The 24,024-nt window shown below is 41.4% G+C and overlaps 1 protein-coding gene across 4 annotated transcripts in view; it reads left to right on the top strand.

Annotated features, from left to right (window-relative positions):
- Positions 1–24,024, top strand: part of ANKFN1 (ankyrin repeat and fibronectin type III domain containing 1) — a 402,168-nt gene that overhangs the window by 123,940 nt on the left and 254,204 nt on the right. For all 4 annotated transcript variants that reach the window (XM_083148639.1, XM_083148638.1, XM_083148637.1 and 1 more), the window contains exon 6: positions 6,462–6,575. In XM_083148639.1, coding sequence (XP_083004765.1) covers positions 6,462–6,575 — 114 coding nt within the window. The remainder of the gene's footprint in view (positions 1–6,461; positions 6,576–24,024) is intronic.

The raw sequence follows: 24,024 nt of genomic DNA, 5'->3' as shown, positions 1-24,024 counted from the left end.
TTATTTTTCCAGAGCGTAATTCAGGAATTTACTTGGCGAGTGCGATAGAAACAGGCTGACGTCACATGACTTCACTTCAATGCCTGGAAACGCCTGCATTTTCCATCACACTCCCCAAAAAATAGCAGGTTTTTAATTACACAATGGAAGTCATTCGATTATCAGCCAGCCTGCAAATTCACAGCCATGCAATCAGGACTGAATAACCCCCCCCCCCACCACATCCTTATAGTCCTTGCTTTGTTCACTGGAACATGTTGGAATAAGATAGGGCCTTACACAAACTGATGCCACAAAGTTGGTAGAATATCATTGTTCAAAATGTCTTGGTATCCTGAAACATTAAGATTGCCCAAACCCTGAAAAACCACGCCATTCAATTATACCTCCTCCACCATGCGTCTGAGTAACCACCTCCCAATCACCAACCAGGAATGCCCATTACATTTTCAATGCACTTCTCCATGTACAGTATGTGTCTGAAATGAAAACTGTAATTTTGTGTTAACACTATTTAGATACATATGCAATGCAATTGAATGTATGCACAGTGAAAACAACAACTACTACAGTATGACCAACATGTAAATGATATACAACTCCATGTAAAATTGTTGACTTTCATTTACAAGTTATTATATAGGAATATGTTTGACATGATGTAGTATAGTATGTGCACAGTGATAACTTGATTCCAATCTTTCCTGGAAATCCCAGAAATTAAAGGGTTTTAGATTATCAATTGGTTACATTCATTTAGCTAAACAGTAATTAGTACTGTATTGAGTAGGTTTCGATTTGATTAGCTACTTTATAAAGCCTGATTCTGAGTAAAAAAAAAAACAGATTATTTGTTACTGAGCATGAGCAAAATTTCTTAAAACCACATACATTATAGGCCCGGGGTAGCCAACTCCAGTCCTCGAGAGCTACCAACAGTAGGTATTTTCCAGTTTCCTCATAGAATCACAAATGAAGTAATTAGCTCCTCCTAATCTGGATCTTTTAAAATGTGTCATTGAGTAATGAGCGCACCTGTACACAAGCTAGGTGCTCTGGAAATTGTGAACTGTTGGAAACTTGAGGACTGGAGTTGGCTACCCCTGTTATCGGCCATATTAATATCTGCCTCTTATTAAAAGCCAAAAGCTGTTTTCAGAACCAAAACTTCATTCCTGGAGTTCTAAAACACATACTGTAGGTAAGAAACCTGGGGCAAATATACCTGCCTTCCAACATTATTCCAGTGTTCTCATCATACATTACTCCCTCGCCTCAGATTCAACCTAGAGAACGGAGCACTTATAGCCTAAACAGAAGATATGGGAGAACACATTTGCATTGGCTAGTTGTATACGGAACCTATGTTCCACAGTAAACATCAAGTCTTGCAGTTCTAAAGAAACCATCTTGTTAATATATCATTCTGGTCTTTATTTAAACATCCACTTTAACTGAGCCTGATCCGTCACCAGCTGTGTCTGCCCAAGAGGTAATATCTCAAAGTGTCTAATGATCACAATAATGTAACTCTTTTTTTGTTAGGTTCATAGTTATCTACTCAAATAAATAATGGCGTGCAACTCCCCATCTCTGTTTTGCGGCAGCAGAAAAATGTTGTTAGCCAAGATGGGGACACGGGAGCATCTCATACGGAAGCATGTCCCATTGCCACAAATGGAGAGCACAAGCTTCTCACACACATGAACGAGTGTGTCCCACTCTCAGTGAACAGTGCACCTAGACAGAAAGCTTCAGCGCGCTTGCCGGATGAACGAAGATGGCTTTATCTGTACCCCAAACATTAAAACAGAATAATATACAAGTGTTTTATTGCTTAATATATAATAGACCACCCCAATACATAGATCATTTTGTTGGGTTTTTTTGGAGATCATACCAGATAAAATGGTCCACAAATGATGTGGGCAAATGGGCTTACATTGGGGAAGACATCCCCCTTAATGCAATTGCCATTCCAAAAACCCTTTTCTGTTCACCTCCAAACAGGTATTTGCTTCCACAATGGAATATGTGAGACAAAAAAAGGCACCACATAGTGCAATATTGTAATTTAATTTAAATAAAAATCACAATAATAAAAGAATAGAGATGGATCAGCCTCTCACACTTTGGTAATGTCCACAAACAAACTTAGACACAGACAGCATGACAGAATAAGCCAACAGGTGTCTCTGTATGCTGGGCCAAAGGAAAAAGGTCTCTCTATTTTGTCCCTCCTACTAATGCATTTCAATACTGAGATAGTATATTTTTTCAAAGTACTGTATATGGAGGGTCTCCAAACACAGGTATATATAGCAAACTAACAAACCTATTACACAATCAAATGGAAAATGCCTATGTCTAGACATAGAATAAACTATATAAACTAAAATAACTAACAGTGGGATAATAATCCAGTCCCATTTATCCAACTCCTTAAATTCAAAGAATCTTTGATGACAATCTCATTCCTATACGACCATGTGCCCGGCTCGGACTTTTGGTAGTGATGAACAGGAGAACTCTTCTTATACCTTGAAAAGGGTTTCTTTAACCCTTTGCAGTCAAATTTATTTTGCAATTCAATTTATTTTGCTATTCAAACAGTCTCACCCTCTACATCAGGCATGTCCAACGTTGGCCCTCCAGATGTTGTGAAACTACACATCCCAGCATGCTATGCCACAGTTTTGCTATTAGAGAATGCTAAAACTATTGCAAAGCATGCTGGTTATGTGTAGTTTCAAAACATCTGGAGGGCCAACATTGGACATGCCTGCTCTACATGATGGCATAGGTCTAGTAGTAGCTTAAGCCATCCAGCTGGTTATTGGAAAGACAGGGGGGACGTTGTGCCGATTTCTACCCTGATTTTCCAAGTTCAGATCAGGCTCTGAAGACTGGGATTGGTTAAGCTTTCTTATTTTTTTTCTCTGTTAATTACGGTTTAATACACTAAAGGGGATTCTTTTGTACAGGTAGAATATGCCTAAAACCCAAGTTTTACTGATTATTTTTTTTTTTGCACCGAACATAACTACTAGTAATGACAGTTACTTTTTTTATCTGCAACTCCAGTGTTATCTAATATTCCAAATCTATTTAAATTAGTGAATGCAAGAAAAAGTCCTAAATATACCCTTAGGGCAGCACGGATGGTGTAATGGTTAGCATTACTGCCTCACAGCACTGAGGTCATGGGTTTGATTCACACATTGGCCCAAACTGTGCGGAGTTTGTATATTCTCCCTGTACTTGAGAGGGTTTCCTCCCATAATACTCCTGTTTCCTCCCATAATTATACTGGCAGGTTAATTGGCTCCCAACAAAATTAACCCTAGAATGTTTGTGTGTTCATGTACATGTGGTAAGGTATATATACTGAGGGAGTGTTCAAATATTCTCTGTAAAATGCTGCAGAATACTGTATGTGTGCACTATACAGTATAAACAACTGGTAATAAATAAATGTGACCTCATGCACCATAGCTTCAGTTGCACCACACAGCCCCACATTTCAGTTTAATGTGGCCATGTCGCCCTGGACCTGATGGGGTAAATTTACTAAGATGGGAGTTCTATTGAAGACGGGATGTTGTCCATAGCAACCAATCTATTATGTGACGATTGTTCATTTGTGTGTGAATGTGTCTGAATCTGTACACAAAATGCTACGATGCAGCATCCTCACGTCATGTTAAATTGTATTTTCACCTTTGTAAAACTGTGGATTTATAGTTGCAGCCCAGCGTCACTTGTACACTGTGTGTGATGATTTGCTGCATTTGAGATAAGAATAAGGCTTTCAATGTAAAAAAAATAATATGGGACGCTATTCCCTTCGGAGGGGCTCAGTATGGGGTATAGACGCAGGTATCTGAGGGCAAATCCATATTTAAAGAAAAATGGTTGTTTAGTGAATATTTATTTTGCTGATCATCTATCTTTCCGCACAGATTTTCTTCACAACAACAACCAGTTACCATTATATATATATATATATATATATATATATATATATATATACTTTTTTTTTTTTTTAAGTTAATTCTTAATACATGATCACATTTATCCATTGCCTTCTGACACACACTGCTAGTATTGCAAAGTGTTCATGGAAAGCCAGTGCGATCATCCACTTTCTGAAATACATCAGGGTTTTATGTATGCATTGCAAGTTCCATTTGTCCTGAACGCTGAGTGTCTCAGAGTCAACTAATTAGTGGTGGGTGAGAGGCGCTCTTCAGAAAGCACACTGTGTCCTGTCTTGCTGGGTGGTCCTTCCTGGCAGTAGATAGATGCTGTCTCCAGCTCTCCCCCAACAACATGTTACTCAGGACGTTTAAGACAGAACAGGCTTCTCAGTGATTCAATGAAATGAGCACCTCGTCCATTTTCTCTGCTGCTTGAACAAACTTTCTTTTCTTCCCATCTTGCCTTTTGATGATGTGACAGCCATGTGACACTGTGGAAGCACCCCTTCTCTTCTTTTCTTAAGTAGGGCAATGAAATTCTTCTTCCTTCTTCATACTAATATCACTCTGGCCTCTAGCTTTGGGAAAAGTTAATTTCTTGGTTTTAAATAGTACATATTAGAATTACATTGAACTGTTTTATCAGATAAGTTATAAAAATGTATTAATTTCAATATTAATATTCAACCTAGTAATTTGTATGAACCCATAGCTATAAAAATGTATTATGTATAACGATCTTTGTTGTTTTGAATGTTGACCCCTTGGGCCAAATGTAATACGGTGCGAGAATCAGAAAGTGAGAGATTTTGGGAGAGTTTTCCCATTTTTTAAAGTGGTACTCATTTACACTGAAAAAACAGATGCCATGTAAGTGACTGTCACTAAAAAAAAAAAAAAAATAGGGACTCTACCAAAATGTCCCACTATCTGAGTCTCACATTCTATTACAATGGGGATATAACTGTTATCTCTGTTATCTAATTTTTATGTTATTGATTTCAATGGTGGGTACAACAAGGTTATTAGGGGTCAGCCCAACGGTGGGAAACACTAGATAATTAGGGGGATGCATTTGTACACAGATGCAATTGTAATTGTGATTATCTAGTCCAGTGATGGCTAACCTTGACACTCCAGCTGTTGTTGAACTACACATCTCAACATGCCCTGCATCAGTTTTAGCATGGCCAAATAGTAAAAGATGTGTAGTTCAACAACAGCTGAAGTGTCAAGGTTAGCAATCAATGATCTAGGCTATGGAGCTGCTAATGTTAGCAAGTGAAGCTGCTACCCAGAAATCAAATAAACGCCCACTGGAGCCATCACAAACTCATTCCGAATTGTGTGCACATTTGCAGCCAAGATGCAAACCTCGAGGTTAAGAGCAGGGCCTATGCAGGGCCGGCGCCACCACTAGGCAGTGTTAGGCCACTGGGGGGCGGTAGTTGGGAGCAGGGCAGGAGGGAGAGCTGGAGGTCTGGCTTAGCGGGCAGGAGGGAGGGCTCGCAGTTCAGTCCTGGTGCATGTTAACTGACATTTTCCTCCACCAGCACCGCATACAGCCGCTCAGCCGGGCATCGTCTGAGGGTGAGCCAAGTGCTCAACGCTGCCCGGCTGAGCGGCTGTACACAGTGCAGGTGGAGGAAGTCAGGAAGATGTCAGTCACACTGCGCCGGGACTGAACTGCGAGGCCTCCCTCCTGCCCGCTAAGCCAGACCTCCAGCTCTCCCTCCCGCCCGCTGAGCTAGACCCGAGCTCCTCACCTCCTGAAGGGTGAGTAATATATACACCGGAACCCCCCCCCCCCCCGGAGCAGCACGACGGCCTTATTCCTCCCCACCCCCCACCCGTGGAGCGGCACCGGCACTGGTCCTATGGCCATGCAGACTGGACACAACAGTGGCAATGTGGATGCCATTTTATGTGAATATGAGCTTGCAGCTGATGGCAGATATACATCTAAAAATATGGCCATGCCACACCTGCAGTTTTACAACCACTTCCTTTACCATGTCCAAAAGGTCACTTCCTATCAACTACTTCTCCATCATATCCTCATTGAAAGCAAGATTGCAGCAACAGCTTGACATATATGCACATTGTGATTGCAGCACATGCACAGGCAGATAGCAAACTATCCATTGCAAGAACATCGGCCATTGTGTACAAACATGAATTAGGCCCATAGTTTTGTATAAAGTATCTAGACATTGATTCCAGGCTGACTAGGTCTTGCATGAAATCTTGAAATCAATGTCTACTATTTACTAAGAGGTGTTCTGTGACATAGAAACATCTTCGTTAATATAAGCTTTAAACCTTTATTTGCCAAGTATTAACGGCTCACCCTATCAATCATTTGTTGCAATTTTGTTTGAGAGACTGAAAGGCGAAGGAGACGTGTGCCTGTTATTCAACTCCTCCTGTTTAGTTAAGATTTATGAAACTGAGTTCTGAAGCCTCTTGTCTGTTTTCCAGGAGTCCCCGAGGTGCCGACCAATGTCTGTCTGATGATCACAAGCAGTACATCACTCACTGTCACCTTCCAAGAGCCTCTGAGTGTCAACTCAGCTGTTGTGACCAAATACAAAGGTATGGTAACTGTGTTCTCAGAGATTAGTTTATGCTGCTTTTCTTTATTCTTTATTTGCTCAGTGTGGGTGTCTTTTTTTGCCCCCTCAGGGTCCATTTTTGAATCGAACTTTACATTATATGCAGTCTTCAGATGAACCATGTGCTTGTTGCTTTTAAGATCAAAAATGTTTTTTTTTTTACCTTTACTTAATGTGCAAATGAAGGGCAAAAGGTGATCATAAAAAATGACTGAGCTTATGGTTTATATTACACCTGTCACAGTGTGTTACCATTCCGCACACATGGTGCTAGTGCTCATTCACAAGAAGCCACACATTTGCTCTATCACTGTATATAGTTACTGAATTAAATACACCTGGTGCAGTTTCAGTTTATATAGAACGTGCCTAGGAGAAACCAACTTTGTCTATTCTGGTTTAATACATAAAAGTTTCCTATATTAAAACCCTGTGAGGTATCTGTTCATGCTTTAGGTGTTGATAACTGTGGCTCTTTACACTTTCATTTTGTGGCATAGTGTGGGTAGTTTCTTTCTGGAACATTCCACTGGACCAAGACTTCCTTCAAAAAGTCCAGGCCATCCACCCATGGTCTCAGGTTCGGGTGCCGGATGACGGTCTGACAGTGGGGATCCCGACAGTCAGTATCCTGACGTCGGGATCCCAACTGCCGGTGCTTCAACAGGGGGAATCCCAACACACAGGAGCTATTCTCCCTTGTGGTGATCCACGACCCCCATTGAGGGAAAATATAACCTGTGGTGAGTGTAGCGAGCCACCGGGCCTGCAAGGGGCTTCTTTGCACTCGCCCCCCTGTCGGAGCACCGGCAGTCGGGATCTCAATGTCGGAATACTGACTGTTGGGATCCCCACTGTCGGAGCCCTATACCACACCCTCAGGTTCTGTGGGTTTAGGTGTTAAAGGGTGGTTGTTGTTGTTAAGAAAAGGTTAATAACCAGTTTTGGTCAAAGGATTGGTGTCATCTTGTCTTGGACTTCCTGTTGCAGAGCTGAAACTGGCAGTTACTTTCATGATCACCTGGTATTGTGCTATCTTTCTCCATGTGGGCATGTTTTTCACAGGTACCTGTCCTCTGGTCCATCTATGTGTATTCTGCCTCAGCAGTCAATCTGATTAAGTTAGATTTAATGCATTATTAGCCTCAAGATACCCACAATATTTCATGTTCTCAAAATCGCTTTGTGTAGTAAAGACCAAAATTAGTCTTCCACTCACATCTCTGTATTCGTGCTCCAATGGAATGGTGTGGCCTGCTTCTCATTATTAGTATTATTATTATTATAATACCTTATATATAGCACCACAAGGAGACTAGCACCTTACATAGTACACAAACAGAATTTGTACAAAGAAAATAGTAAAAAGTACAATACTGTAGATTGCAGAACAGAGGATATGAGTTACATAACCACGGCTACACATTTATTTATTTATTACCAGTTATTTATATCGCATGCACATATTCCGCAGCGCTTTACAGAGAATACACATGAAGTCATAATACCCAGAAAAGCACTGTTGGTTGAGAACAGAGGTTCGGAATCACTGATAGCAATTTGGAGGGGAGGATAGCAATAGTGAGAGAAGGAAAAGCACATGAAGGAAGAATGTCCTGCTTGTGAGAGCTTACAATTTAGGCAGAAATTATTCTAGGATTACAATTATGGCTTGTTTTAAATCAGGCTCATGATGTGTTTAGTGAATGTTGCATGTTCTGTATCCAATGTATCAGTAAGAGTATTAACATAATATTTTCACTATTCTGCATTTCACTATGCTTCTGGCTGGGGTCTCAGTCAGTACAGCCATGGCAAAAAGTTTTTAAATGACACAAATATTTTTTTTCACAAAGTCTGCTGCCTCAGTTTTTATGATGAATGTCATGAAGAGTGATAAGAATTGCAATTAATTGTAAAGTCCTCTTTGCATGACATTGATCCCAAAAACATAATTTCTACTGCATTTCAGCCCTGCCACATAAGGACCAGCTGACGTCATGTCAGTGATTCTCTCTTTAACACAGGTTAGAGCATGGGTCCTCAAACTGCGGCCCTCCAGATGTTGTGAAACTACAAATCCCAGCATGCCTTGCCACAGTTTTAACACTCCCTTATAGCAAAACTGTGGCAAGGCATGCTGGGATTTGTAGTTTCACAACATCTGGGGGGCCGCAGTTTGAGGACCCATGGGTTAGAATGTTGACTAGAACAATGCTGGGGAGCACTCTATCATGCTGATTAAGTAATAATAACAGACCAGAAGCTTTAAAAGGAGGATGGTGCTTGAAATCATTGTTTTTTTCTGTTAAGCATGGTTAAGCTTGGCTATCTGCAGGGAAACAAGTGCAGTTATCATTGCTTTCCACAAAGGGCCTCACAGGCAAGGGTATTACTGCAAGTAAGATTGCACCTCAATAAACCATTTATTGTATAACTAAGAACTTCAAGAGAGGATTTCAATAAATATGAAGAAGGCTTTAGGGTGCATGACACTGTCCAGCAAGGGCAAGGAGCATCTGCTAAACACCAGTACAAAGCTTGCTCGGGAATGGCGGCAGGCAGGTATAAATGCATCACACAGTGAGGCAAAGACTTTGGATTATGGCATGGTGTTAAAAAGGGCAGCAAATAAGCCACTAAACATCATTTACTTTCATGGAGAGATACTTGTAGATCATTCCTTTTTTTTCTGGTAATTTAATAATGACATGTTTGATTAAATAAAATATCCTAAAAATAGTGGCCCAGTGTGAACTGATGTGCGTTGTGTTTTAGGGAGGATGTGATGGATTCATTATATGTTATATATCCTCTGAGATTAATAGATATGAACTAAGAAAAAGAGAACTTAAAAAAGGGAAAAATATTACTGCTGTTGTAATTTAGATATTTTTATTGTAATGATATGTTTTTTTTTTCCTTTCTTTTAATTTAATTTAATTATTTTATTTCAATTTTCAGTTGATAAAGTTGTTTATGCTTGCTCTGTTATTCTGTGTTTCAGAAAATTAATAAAAATCACTCAATGTAAAAAAAAAACTCCCAGTAGGTAGATTTCAATGTTTCAATTTATTGTCATCTTCAGAAAAATACCTTACCCTTCTTCTCCACGAGGTTTCTGTCCTCCCTGAGCTTCACGTTTGACAGGTGTACCGCCCAAGTCAAACTCCCTACCCGCCACTGTCCCCAAAGTGTATATATATATATATATATATATATATATATATATATACACTTTGGGGACAAACCATATATATATGGTTTATCGGAGTGCACTCTCAATTGTATCACCTAGCCTATATAGATGGTACAATTCTATACAGACATCATATGATTATCACAATCGTAGTCCCAGACTTTCTGTAAATTTCCAGAATAAATTTGTAGACTTCTTTTGAAGGGAATAAAAACCAACGCGTTTCGTCAGAATGAATTCATCAGGGGCGTGGCAAGTGAGACCTTATACCGAGGTCCAGAAAAGTATGATATATCATTCACGTTGTATTTTTTTTTAAATCTAACAATCAGCAGCCATTTTGACCAATAGAATAATAATAGACTCTCAAACCATCAAATGATGGGTGCCCTATCAAATCAATAGACAAACATGGTCTATAAATAAATGCAGCCAACTACTGGAGGATGAGATCCTTATTTTCCTTCAGGTATTGGGACCAAAGAGGATGAGATACCACAATATGGTAATCTATCTGCTCCCTTATTGTGCTGCATATATATATATATATATATATATATATATATATATATATATATACACACACACACACACACACAGGTCAGGAGAACCAGCATTTACCACAATGGAGTAATGAAGCTGCGTGCCTTTGCCAAAAATAACAATAGAGGCCAGGGTTCGAACAAGTAGCCAGGAACAGCACATCACTGCAGCATGTATGAAGAAACTGTTATTAAATAGTGTATTATCGCCTCGACAAGTCATTTCGGGGTAACCCTCCCATTCTCAAGAGCAAAAGTAGACAATGAAGGCTACTTGTGGGTACCCTGGCATATATACTGAATATATATATATATATATATATATATATATATATATATATATATATATATATACACACACACACACACACATCCACACATACTTTAAAACCAGCCATTAGGGAAAATATTGTCATGTTTGTAGCCTAATAACAGTGTTTTTCCAGCAACTGCTCTAATATTGTTTCCTGCATAAAATGACTATTTCTTGGAGATAGCTGCATTGCCTACTCCATGTTATGACTAATAGGAGAGTGAGTAGAGACCTTGCCAATCTTGGCACATCTCAGCAGTATTTTTTGCCATAGAGGACCAATATTAAGGGAAATTATCACTCTAGGGTTTTCTGTCACTGAACTTTATTCTATGCGTAGCACAAGGGATGGAAAACATTTAATTTTTTTGTGTTCATTTCAAGCAAAATAAAAATGAGAATGTGGCCTTTGAACTGTGTATCTCAAATGAATGCATCCAATATAACACATTCTCAGTGACAATATGGGCGTTAGCTGAGTTAATGAAAATATAATGTAGCCAAATGGTAATAAGATGAGGGTGGATGTAGAGTTATTTGACTCGAAAATTATTCAACATTTTATTCACATATTGAAATTCCAAGGTTTTGTAATTTTCTCCATTCCTGTGCTCATATGTGGTTATCTCGTAATAATAAACACAACTGGGACTCACTATGTATTTCATAAGTATATGTATTTCTACTAGAAACTCCAGATAGTTTCCTTTTGTAGGAACAATTCATGTTAGGCCTACATCTGAATGAGAAATGATCTGCACAATGTAATGGGAACATAATTCTGCTCCATAAATGGCACATTTCCATATTTGTGAGATAAACTTTGTATCGTAGGATGACAGATAGAAACCATAAGTAAAGCCATCTTAACATTCTCAAACTTAACTAAATATAAATCTGGTGTTAAACAGCAGAACTATGGTAGCAGATGTCAGAATGGCAAGCATTCTCATCCACTCGGCCACATGCATAGGACATCACAATGTGCCAGGGACTAATGACCTAATATCAAAGGCAAGTGTTAGATAATAATTTACAGAGACCAACTTTCCTTTGCTAAGCAAGTGAAAAGTATCCAACACCCATGCCAACATTATACTTGGTTGAGAGGTGCTGCTGACCCCTTAGCGGAAAATCAGCCTCACCACTGTATTGAAAGGGAGTAAACCCCCATATTGCAGCAATCTGGACCCTACAGTATGTTGCGGTTTTTCCCCTCACAAAACAAAGCTTACACACAAGACGCAATAAGGAAGAGGCAATAGCAGCAAAGACGTAAATCACTTTTCAGAAAGTTTGCATTTTGTCAAATGTTTACTGGATAGCACCATGGTGGAAGAGAGCCATAGTGGTCCCAGGTACTTCATGGGAGCGTGACCTAAAGTAAGGAGGCGTGTCCATGCCTTGCTGAAAGAAACAGAAATAAATAGTATTTGTGGCCTCGTGAAGCAAAGTTGCATGTTCCAAAGGAGGGTGCCATTGTGTCCCTCAACAAAGATCAGATCAAGAAGGGGCAACATCAGTGCATTAACCCCAACTCACACAACAAGGGCGCGATCAGTGCATTCATCCCCAACCAGCACAACAAGAGGAGACTGCTGTTGATGATCAGCGATAGCAGCCTTTCTAGATCCACTACCCCTCCTTTATGCTTGGGCCTGAATAATTAATAGCTGCACCTACTCATCCACTAGGAAGCACAATGGATCATGATGCAGATTTGCTAGAAAATAGGTGCAAATAGTGCACCAAAAAATTTCAGATTTCCAAACAAATGCAGAGCCTTACAACATGGTCCTAATTTGGGACATGTCATAATCTTCATTATTTATATGTAAAAAAGATACAACTTTGAACTGGTGTATATGTACATAATTATTAGCCTAAATAACACATTTGCTTGATCATGTCCGTACTTTATTTTGCCTATTTAAAAACATGTTATTTAACCCCTATCTCACCTCTCTAGTCATAAGGCTCCATACAGGCAAAATGATTCAGTCATGTGTGTGTGTGTGTATTTATATATATTGATATATATATGACCAGGATAGGTAGACGGCACTCTGGAGATTTAGATAGAAACTGCACGGCGGCAGATCAAACAATCAAGAAGACAAAAGTCGGTCTGTGTGTCAACGTTTCGGGAATGTAACCCTTTATCAAGACATGACATATATATATAGAAGCAGGGGGTTAGCACTCCAACGAGCCCAAGCACAATGGTGGCATGATGAGTGAATATCCAATAAATCCGGTGCCTTCAAAATCAGAGGTGACCTGCGGGGGTCTCTCAGATGCAATATCGGGAATGGGGGTCGGCGGAACTCGGATAATAGAAACACACGAACAGGCGGTGTTATACCTATTATAACACCGCCTGTTCGTGTGTTTCTTTTATCTGAGTGCCGCCGCCCCCCATTCCCGATATATATATATATCTACCTACCTATCTATCTACTTTATATATACAGTATATTTGTGTTAATAAACACTAGGTAGTGTTTACCTAATGGTAGTGTTTACCTCAGGCTGACAAGATTAAAATTCTGGAAACGTTGATGTAAAACCTGCTTGGTCTACTTTCTTTCAAGCCATGGGAGTGCTGCCCACTTGTATACACACACATACACACACACACACACACACACCCACACACACACACACACACACACACACACACACATATATATATATATATATATATTGCGCCTTGGGAATTGAAGTAATTATGTGAGGGCTGCCTTGCTCACAAGATCCCTTGTTGAATGGGGGATAAGGGGAAATATAGAATACAATTGTGGGTTGGCGCCCCTAGTGTTGATCTTCACAATTAGATCAGTTAAGCCTTAGGCTAATTCACTTTAGCATACAGTAAAAAGTCCATGTAATTTCAAATGTTTATTTATGTTTAATAAACCTTTTAATAAACATTTGAAATTACATGGACATTTTACTGGTGCCCACCTCCCCATAGGGAATCAATATGGTGAACAGGCTGGATGGACTTTTGAGTTGATATCAATCAATGACAATTACAACGTAGTTTACAGTCAATGTTTCAGGCTGTTATGCCCTTTATCAAGACATTAGAAAAGACAATCAATACAGTACTTACATTACATATATAGACAGTGAAAAACAGCAATTGCTCAGGAAATCAGCATGTCCTTTTTGGCTGCAAACCTATGCCGTCACTCACCCACGCTTCTCATTGCGGCTCTAACATGGGGGGGGGGGGGGGGGGCTGGATATGTATACCTTTATCTAGGTGATGCAACAAACTGAAAATTAAAACCGTAACTGCAGATTAAGGCAAATACCACATGGTATAACATTTTAAGGCTTACAGTGCACAAAATAAAGATCTGCTTCTTCTAAGTTATGCAGTTAATTAGGTTGCTACAACACCACAAAAACTGTTGGATTATGGCTACAATCTATGCAACAAAAGACAAAAATGTTATTATAAGGCACAAGAATAATCATATAAAGCATGAAAGGGGCAAAGTTTAATTCAGTCCATGTGGCTGCACAGTCTGAAGTCTGTAAATCAAATGCGCTTCCAGTTGTAGAAGCGCATGGTCCTGTTCACCTCCTCTTATTGTATGGGGCACAGTCTATCATTTTATGATAGCACAGAGGTTGTGATTAAAGATTTTAAAGTGTCTTGCGACAGGTTGCTCCGACTCCTTGCCCTCTAAAGCAGCATGGATGCTTGACCTGTGTAATGCCATCCATTCCTTGAACTGTCTTATAGTTTTTCCTACGTATAAAAGCCAGCATGGGCACTTGATGTAGTAAACGAAGAACATGCTACTGCAAGTTAAGGCATGCTTGATCCGTATCTTCTTGACTGAGGAGTCATGCAGAAAAGTGTCTCCCACTTCCAAACTGCTGCAGATAATGCTCCCCAAACACTTATACTGTAATTCCCATTTTATAGCTCAGAAAATATCAGGTATTTAGTAGAAGGTCTCATTCGGACAACTTGGTCTCGAATATTTCTGCCTCTTTTCTCTTTTGTGTGATGGAAGAATGGTGTTACCCTTTAATGCTGGTTGGTCTGTAGATATGATTGCCCATATTAAAAAAGCTGCCTTAGGGCCAGATACGCTTCCTCAGGGAAGCATTGGAGCTTGTCGAGAATACGATAGAAGGGGTATTGGTAACGGGAGGTGACTTCAATTGGGCTATTGAACCTACTATTGACACAACAAATTCCCATACCAGTTCCTCTAATAGAGACCTACGACGATTTAGATCCATACTACACGACTTCCAACTAATCGACTTGTGGAGACTATTACACCCAAAGGACAGAGACTACACATTTTATTCACATCCACATAATTCGTATACACGAATAGATTATCTTTGCTTAAGCCATGGGTCATTAGATCTACTAGTAGATGCCTCAATTGGCCAGATTGTGGGTTCGGACCATGCGCCTATTACTCTCACCTTGACACTCCTAAACCCCCCGACATGCCACTGGAACTGGCGCTTTAACAAGCAATTTCTTAGAGACGACGAATGCAGAAACCAGATATCAGCAGCCATTGAAGACTATATAGTCACTAACGTAACAGACGATGTATCACCTGTCATTGTGTGGGAGGCACACAAATGTGTGCTGCAAGGTAAATGCATCCAAATAGGCTCCAACCTTAAAAAGAAAAAAGCAGAATGTAGAGAGGTGCTCCTCATTAAAATAAAGGACCTTGAAACACGACATAAATCCTCCTTAACCCCAGATGTTTTCTTGGAACTACAGGAAGCACAGATGTCCCTAAATAGCCTTTTAAATGAGAATACACGTAGGGCCTTCCGCAGATGCAGACATAAATTCCATAGATGGGGAAACAAACCTGGTAAACAATTAGCGAGGGCACTAAGGGCTCAGAGAGCCTTAACATACATTAAATAAATGAAAGACTCCTCAGGTAGATTGTGCGCTAAAAACACTCAGATAGCTGACATTTTTCATGACTACTACTCCACCCTTTATAACCTTTCTTCAGAAGTACACACTAGAGATGCATTAGCACACGAGCGGGACATTAAGGAATACCTGAGGGAAATCCAGTTCCCCACTCTCCCACCAGAATTAACATCAGCCCTCAATGACCCATTTACAGATACGGAGCTTGCATTGGCCCTAAAAACCACCCCATCAGGCAAGAGCCCAGGACCTGACGGCTTCACAATTACATACTACAAAGCATTCCAAGACAAACTGTTACCCCTCCTCCTGCGAGCCTGTAATGCAGTATCCCAGGAAACACCCCTCTCTAATCATTTGCTTAACGCACACATCACAGTCATACCAAAAGATAGTAAAGACCCGGCACTCCCTTCCAGTTACCGCCCTATCTCCCTCCTCAATGTGGACGTCAAGCTGTTCGCAAAACTACTGGCGAACCGCTTGGCCTCATTGGTCCCGTTGGTGGTACACCAAGACCAGGTGGGATTTGTGCGCGGGAGGGAAGCGAGAGACAACTCCTTTCGGGTTTTTGATCTGATTGCCCACGCCCAATCCTTGAACACTCCTACCATGCTCCTTTCCACTGACGCCGAGAAGGCTTTCGACAGAGTGGACTGGAAATTCATGGAGATGGCTTTGCGACACATGGGACTAGAAGGTCGGTTTCTACAAAAAATCCTCGCCCTTTACAAATCTCCCACGGCTCAAATAAGAATCAATGGACTCCTGTCCAAACCAGTCACCATTTCTAATGGGACGAGACAAGGATGCCCGCTGTCCCCCCTGATATATGTAATCTGCATGGAGGCTTTGGCCAGGGCGATTAGACGGAACCCAAATATCAGCGGTCTGTCGGTTGGAAAAATCAACCACAGACTGGCTTTGTTTGCGGATGACCTTCTGGCAATTATAACAAATCCAGTAGTCACCCTCCAGAACCTTATGGCAGAGTTCTCTCGCTATGGGAAACTGTCCAACTTTAAAATAAATTATACGAAATCTACTGCTCTGAATATTTCATTACCAAATGACACCAAGGAAGCACTGAGCTCCCAATTCCCCTTTCCCTGGAACCCTACTCATATCAAATACCTGGGCATCTCCATCCCGGTCTCCCTTAAGTCAACGGTATCCCTCAACTATACCCCCTTACTAAGGTCCATCCGCAGAGAAATGTCACAATGGGCGACTCAGAGATTCTCATGGCTGGGGAGGATGAACATCATAAAGATGAACGTCCTTCCTAGGTTCCTCTACCTATTTCAAACAGTTCCACTGAAACTGCCAGCTCAATACATAGGAGAAGCTCAAAGGGCAATCAGCCGATTTGTGTGGGGAGGTAAAAGACCCAGATTTAAGCATTGCTATCTATACCATAGAAAAAACAAGGGCGGCCAACAGCTCCCTATGCTACTGGCATACTATCAGGCCTCGGTACTACATAGAGTGGTGGACTGGTCGATGTCACGATCCGAGCTCTCAGACAGACTTTCTTACCGGCTAAGTGCCTCCGCAGGTTCAGCTTGCGGTCCAGACGTCATCTCTGCCGGCCTCCTGTCTCCCAGTGACAGTCCTCAGTGCACGGCAATCCACCTGTCCGCCGCCATTGCTCCCAGTATCCAGCATGGTGTGCACAAACACACTTTCCCGCCATAGCAGACATGGGGGCTGCCATGTTCTTTCCAGTCACATGTCTGTGCTGTCCAATCCTGTTGGTTCTGATCTCCCTGTCATACTTCCTCGGCCAATCCTGGCCACCCAGTGGGGATAAGTATGCTGGGAGCTCTCAGAACCATTGCTAGTGCTTCAGTTGTCTCCAGTGTATGGTCAGCTGTCCTTGTCTCCGTGCAAGTGTATTTCTCTGCTGGTGTTGTCTTCCATGCTGCAGTGTATTCCAGGTTATTCCATCTCCTGTGAAGTCCAGGTTATTCCATCACCTGTGAGCCTGCCTCTTCAGCCCAGCGACCAAGCCTAGCTCCGGGACTCTGGTCCTCCGATGCTCCAGCATCATCCGCCTCCGATGTTTCATTGATAGTCCGATATTCCGGATCTCCAGTCCAGCTTCCGTCCGTCATTCCGGACCCACAGTCAAGCTCCAGCTTTCCGTCCGTCACTCCGGACCCACAGCTTCCATATCCGATATCCGGATCCGATGTTCCACCATCGATACCATATCCATCACATCTGTAAAGTATTGCAATCTGCATGAACTGTCATTACTCCTGCATACTTTACTGCCTGTACTATTACAACCATCTGCAAATAAACTCCGGTTGTATTTTACCTCTGACTGCTTATTGGCTCTGGGTGCACTGTCGCGCACTCCATGCGCAAGGGTCCTCTCCAACCTCACCGGTCCAGGTCCCCACCAGAGGTCTCGTCGACTGAGCCCCCCTGGTGTGACAGTCGAGAGCCGACACATGCTTTAAACAATGGGTCGATCTTGAAACGCATTCCTCGGCCCTGTGCCTTAAGGTAGTCCCGTGGCTCCAAACCATACCCTGCACTAGACACCCCACAGTTGAACCCACTCTGACACTCTGGAAAACTATTCGATACAGACTGGGCCTTTCCTCTCCTGACTCTCTCCTTCTCCCTTTTATCAATAACCCGGAATTTCTGCCGGGGGCATCTGGGAGATTAGCAACTAACTGGCAGCAAAAAGGTCTGACCAGGGTGATTCATTTATTGTCTGGAGGAAATGTCAAGTCTTTCTTGGACTTGATGTCAGAAAGGGAACTATCTCACACAGACTCCTGGTTCTACTTCCAACTGCACCACTATATTCACTCAAAAAGAACCGCCCTCGCCCTCAAAAAAGACCCTACCCTGTTTGAAGTGCTGTGCTCCCACACCTCGGACCCCACCCATGTGATCTCCACGATTTACAAGGTTGTTTTACACAGCCAATTTCCTGACCTCCCTTCCTTTTGCAAGGCGTGGGACCAGGACCTTTCGCCTAAAGGTATAACTATAAACTGGGAGAAGCACTGTAGCAACATGGCACAGTGCTCCACGAGTCTTGAGGTGGTGGAGACACAGTATAAACTACTGACCAGATGGTATAGATGTCCTCCCCCCTCTTTGCTGGCGTTGTAACTCCCAAAGGGGCACCCTGATTCACATATGGTGGGACTGCCCTAAAATCATCCCCTTCTGGGACACAATAATCCAGCCATCCTGGGATCCCAAACCCCTGACAAACCTGACTTCTGGCTCCTCTCCCACACCAACATACCCATGGCGAAGTACAAGCGGTCATTAATAAAACACTTAAAAAACGCAGCAAGGGCGGTGATTCCAGTCCACTGGAGGTCCACAGACCCCCCCCACTATTTGGGAATGGTTCCAAAGAATAGATTTCTACTGTGCTATGGAGGACATTTACCACTCTGCCCTAGATAAACAATCAGACTACGCCGCCACATGGCTACCTTGGCTTGAGTTTAAATCAACAGCAACATACAAAGACCAGGCTCTGTCTGCCCCACAGTAATCTCTGGCACAGCCCTAGAAGTATCCTGACAGAGCGACCAACATAGTTTGATCCAACGGACCCACTAGCATTGTTTAACCTGACCGGACTGATGATGGACACATACCCCTACCCCCCCCCCATCCCCATAACTTTCCTCCCCCATGCACTTCCTTGTCTTGTCTCCCCCCCTCCCCCCCCCCCCCAGATATGTACTGTGGTTTGATTGAGATAGCAAGGGTAAAAAAAAAGAAGAAAAAGACCAGTTTGAACGACAATAATATAATTGTTTATCACATATTTTGCTTTCTTGTATAAATCACATATTATAAATATACATTGATTTGTAATGATTTATGTTTCAACGTTGTCACAGTCAACCTATCTTTTGTATTGACACCACAATTGTCTGTATCACTATTTACTTGAAAAACCCAAAATAAAGAATTTATAAAAATAAAAAAAGCTGCCTTAAAAAGGTTCTTGCTGCAGATAGAATACCTGTGTTCACACAACTATGTTGTGATTATCCTTAGTTATAGAGGTTTGCAATACCTTCGATCTATCCATGCCCAATACTTTATGTTTGGTGTTAATCAATAGTTTAGCTGGATACCCTCTTACAAGGAATGTATCCATCATTTCTCAATCTGTACCTCAGCATCTTCAAATCTACTGCAAATACAAAACGCTCTCAAAAGTTGAGAGCAGGTTAATCCCCATTTCTGTGATAGCCACTCCGTCCATGACAGAATGGTGTTTCTGTCAGTGGGCTCGCTAAACAAGGTGTTGCGCAGTAGTTGGTGTTCTGGCTGTATGATTGAAACTGACTGTATGAGTGAAACTGGAAAGGAAACAAGGAAATTTATGGAATCATGTATTCTGGCTGTATGATTGAAACTGGAAAGGAAACAAGGAAATTTATAGAATCATAGCTCAAGGTCCATGTGAATTTAATCACAGAATCTTGGTGTCCTGAAAATTCTCTTTGGTACCCCCTTCCCCAAAGGAGATTTTGTCAATATAGCAAAAATAAAACTTAATATTATCCACTATCAGCCAGTGAAGAAAAGATCTCTTTCAACTTCATACATGAATATATTAGCAAGGCTCAGTGTCAAGGATGCGCCCATCGCAACACCCGAGCATTGCAGATAGTACGAATCCTCAAACAAAAAGTAATTGTTCAATAATACCAGATCAACAAATTTATGTCAGGACCTTTGTATCACTAGAGATCACTGCTTTCTTCACGTCATCAATCCCATGTCTATGTGGAATGCTTGTGTACAACAATACAATATCAACTGTAAATAACAGATATCTTTGTGTAAGTGGACACAAATCTTGTATCTGGAGCAAGGGAGTAGTAGTGTCTTTTAAATATGGCCTTTGTTTTTGGACAATGGGCTGCAGGAAAAGGTCCAGGAATTGCGCCACCACATAGAAAAGGGAGTCCCTAGCAGATATTAAGAGTCTCCCCGGCGGTGCTACTGGAGTTTTATGCATTTTTGGTATAGTGAAAATGATGGGCGTCTTAGGGTGTTCCACAGTTAGTAGGTCTATTATGTTGGTCGGGATGACATTGCTTGAAACCCCTTCTGCTAGCTGAGCAAGATCTGCTTTATATCTGGTCATCGGGTCTGTAGAGAGTTTGGCGTAAATTGTGTCATTTGCCAACTGGCAGTATATTTCACGCTTATAAGAGGTGTTCTGCACAACTATTGCTCCTCCCTTATCCACAGAATGGATTACTATGGATTACTTCCTCTACTTCATCCTCAGTCTCCTCGACAATTTTGGCACCTACTTCTGAACTGATGCTGATTTTAGTTCTACCAGCTATACCCCTATTTATACTGTATTTTTCAACACACCCTGTACGTTACCTTGTAATTTGTTTTTTTGTTTGCTATGTACGGCGCTGCGGACACTTTGTGGCGCCTTATAAAGAAACGTACTACTACTACTACTACTATGTCATTGTATTTTCCCAGATTTTGCAAAAGGTTTTATATTATGGTTGAGAACTGTCTCTACACAAATATAAATGATTAAATAATAAATTAAAAAGTATAATAAAAAATTAAATAAAAAAAAAAACTAGTGTGCAACAGTCAGATCCTGAACCTCTGACTATGGTGCAGATTTTTCCTGCAGTCTAGGCGCTTAGTTGCTAAGCCAGACGGCTGCAGATAGATCAAATGTGTAAAATGGTTACACTTGAGTGTTCAATTATCACACATAAATAAATATATTCCGTTTTCTGCAGATCTCTTTCCCATATATATAGATTTTTGTTCCCGTATTTATATTTTCAATTGAGACTCCTTAAGATGTCATGATTACTTTTTTGGTTATGTATATTTGAAATGCTTTAATTATAAATATTTTTTTTAATTACTGAGCACTTTTATTGAGATAAATAGCACTGAGAAAACAACACCTGCTCATAATTACACCTTTTAAGCAATTGAAATAATTGATTGATTGGGATCATTTAAATATGGTTCCCTGAGACCGACATACTCACCTTCTGATGAAACTGCCAGTCCATAGGCAAACGCATTAAGGAGGACACCTGGACCCAGCATACCACGCCATTAAATCGATCCAGTCATTACCATCGTTGGCTCCAAACTATATCACCCACGCCAGCTGTAGCGAATGCCCAGGCTCTGTGCTCCTTTCACTCTATTCAGACTCTATTCAGCTACAAATGCCAGGTAAACTGATTCACATGAACGCTAATTTCCCCTCCTGACATCTGCGGCTCTGACCAACGGCAGCGCCAGTGTGCAAACGGCGCAGCTGGAGTTTCAGTGCCGCTGGTTACAAAGAGTCTAAAGAGGAGATGGAGGGACGGTTGTGGCTTCTTCACACTACAGCGCCTGTGTATCTTCAGATTCAGTACTGAATCCCGGCGGTCGGGATCCCGGCGTTCAGAATCCCGACGCCGGAATCCCGACAGCCGAAATACCAACAAGGGGGGACGTGGATCGCCCCCCCTTGCGGGCTCGCTGTGCTCGCCACGCAGCGGGCCCGGTGCCTCGCTACGCTCGGCACACTAATTTATTCTCCCTCCAGGGGTGTCGTGGACACCCACGGAGGGAGAATATGTCGGTATTTCGGCCGTCGGGATTCTGAACGCCGGGATCCCGACCGCCGGGATATTAACTGCATCCCGTATCTTCTTTTCTTATGATATAAGAGACTGTGAGTGAGAAAGTCTTGTAATATGAACAATACTTACTGTATAATCAATATAATTGGCTAATTGACATCTGTGATAACTGCGATATTACTTTTGCTACAAAGTCCCCCCTTTAAAGACATTCTATTTACGGATCTTTTTACCCAAGTGATCTCTTTTTGCAATAATTGAAAGCATTGACCCTCCTGGTTAGTTAGATATGGTCGAGGATAACAATCGCAGATAATGCTACATCTGTGATAACAAACAACTGTTAACTTGAAGACTCACTCCAACCACAAGGAGTCTTCGTATCTGTATTTTTATAAATAAATGTTTTAAAAAAAGTTTAAAAATTGATTACATTTTGTTTGTAAATATGGAATAATCTCCATTTAATACTGGGTGCTGTTGACTAGGGAACTTAAGCCCTGTACACATGTATCCATTTTTCCAGATTTTCTATTCGTTTTTGCTTATAGAAGCAAAATCGAATCCTAAATGAAATCGAATGGTTTTTGTGTCACTTTTGATCTACATTCGATTCGATGCGCGCTCCCGTTTTCACAAAATCAGAAAAATCTACTGTGCAGCCAAGGAAATATCGAATTTGATCTAGTAAATTGAATGTGTACAATGTACCATGAATGTATATCGAATTCTATATCTAATGCAAAAGTACAGATCTAATGCCAAATCGAATGGAAAGATTTAATCCCAGATCTAATAGAAAATCGAATCTAAAGCCCTGTACACACGCTTTGATTTGCTTTTGATTCGATGTTAGATTTGATTTTCTATAAGATCTGGCATTAGATCTTCCCATTCGATTAGGCATTAGATGTGTACTTTTACATTAGATAGCGAATTAGATATCGAATTCGATATACATGCAAGGTACATTGTACGCATTTGATTTACTAGATCGAATTCGATATTTCCTTGGCTGCATAGTAGATTTTTCGGTACTTATGAAGTATCTGGGCGCCCGATTTAGAAATCGGGTCGGATCGGGCACATCGATGGACCCGATTTTTCCATAGGAATCAATGTTAAAATGGACTGAGTCCATTTTAACATGGAATTCAATGGGAAAAGGGGTCCTTTTCATACCCCTACTATCCAAGTGGGCATGGAGTCGGATATAAACCTGTGGCGAGCGTAGCGAGCCACCGAGCCCGAAGCGTGGCGAGCGTAGCGAGCCCCGTGAGGGGACACAGAATACCGTCCCCTCGCGGGGCTCGCTTCGCTCGCCACGCTTCGGGCTCGGTGGCTCGCTACGCTCGACACAGGTTTATATCCAACTCCATGCCCACTTGGATAGTAGGGATATGAAAAGGACCCCTTTTTCCCATTGAATTCCATGTTAAAATGGACTCAGTCCATTTTAACATTGAATCCTATGGAAAAATCGGGTCATCGCATCGCATGCGATATGGTCGTATGCGATGCGATATCGCATCGCATCTGATTGTATGCCTTAACTTAAGGCATACAATCAAAAAATCGGGCGCCCAGATACTACATAAGTACCGATTTTTCTGTTCGATTTTGTGAAAACGAGAACGCGCATCGAATCGAATGCAGATAGAAAGTAACACAAAAACCATTCGATTTCATTTAGGATTCGATTTGATTTTGCTTCCACGTCGTCAACTAAACAGTGAACAATGTTACAAAGTGACACATACCTATATAAATACTTGTGTAAGATGATCCT

This window comes from Crinia signifera, chromosome 6, assembly GCF_055691185.1.
Source record: "Crinia signifera chromosome 6, ASM5569118v1, whole genome shotgun sequence".
NCBI lineage: Eukaryota > Metazoa > Chordata > Amphibia > Anura > Myobatrachidae > Crinia > Crinia signifera.
The sequence above is the reverse complement of the archived record's forward strand: the minus strand, read 5'-3'. Positions and strand labels throughout refer to the sequence as shown.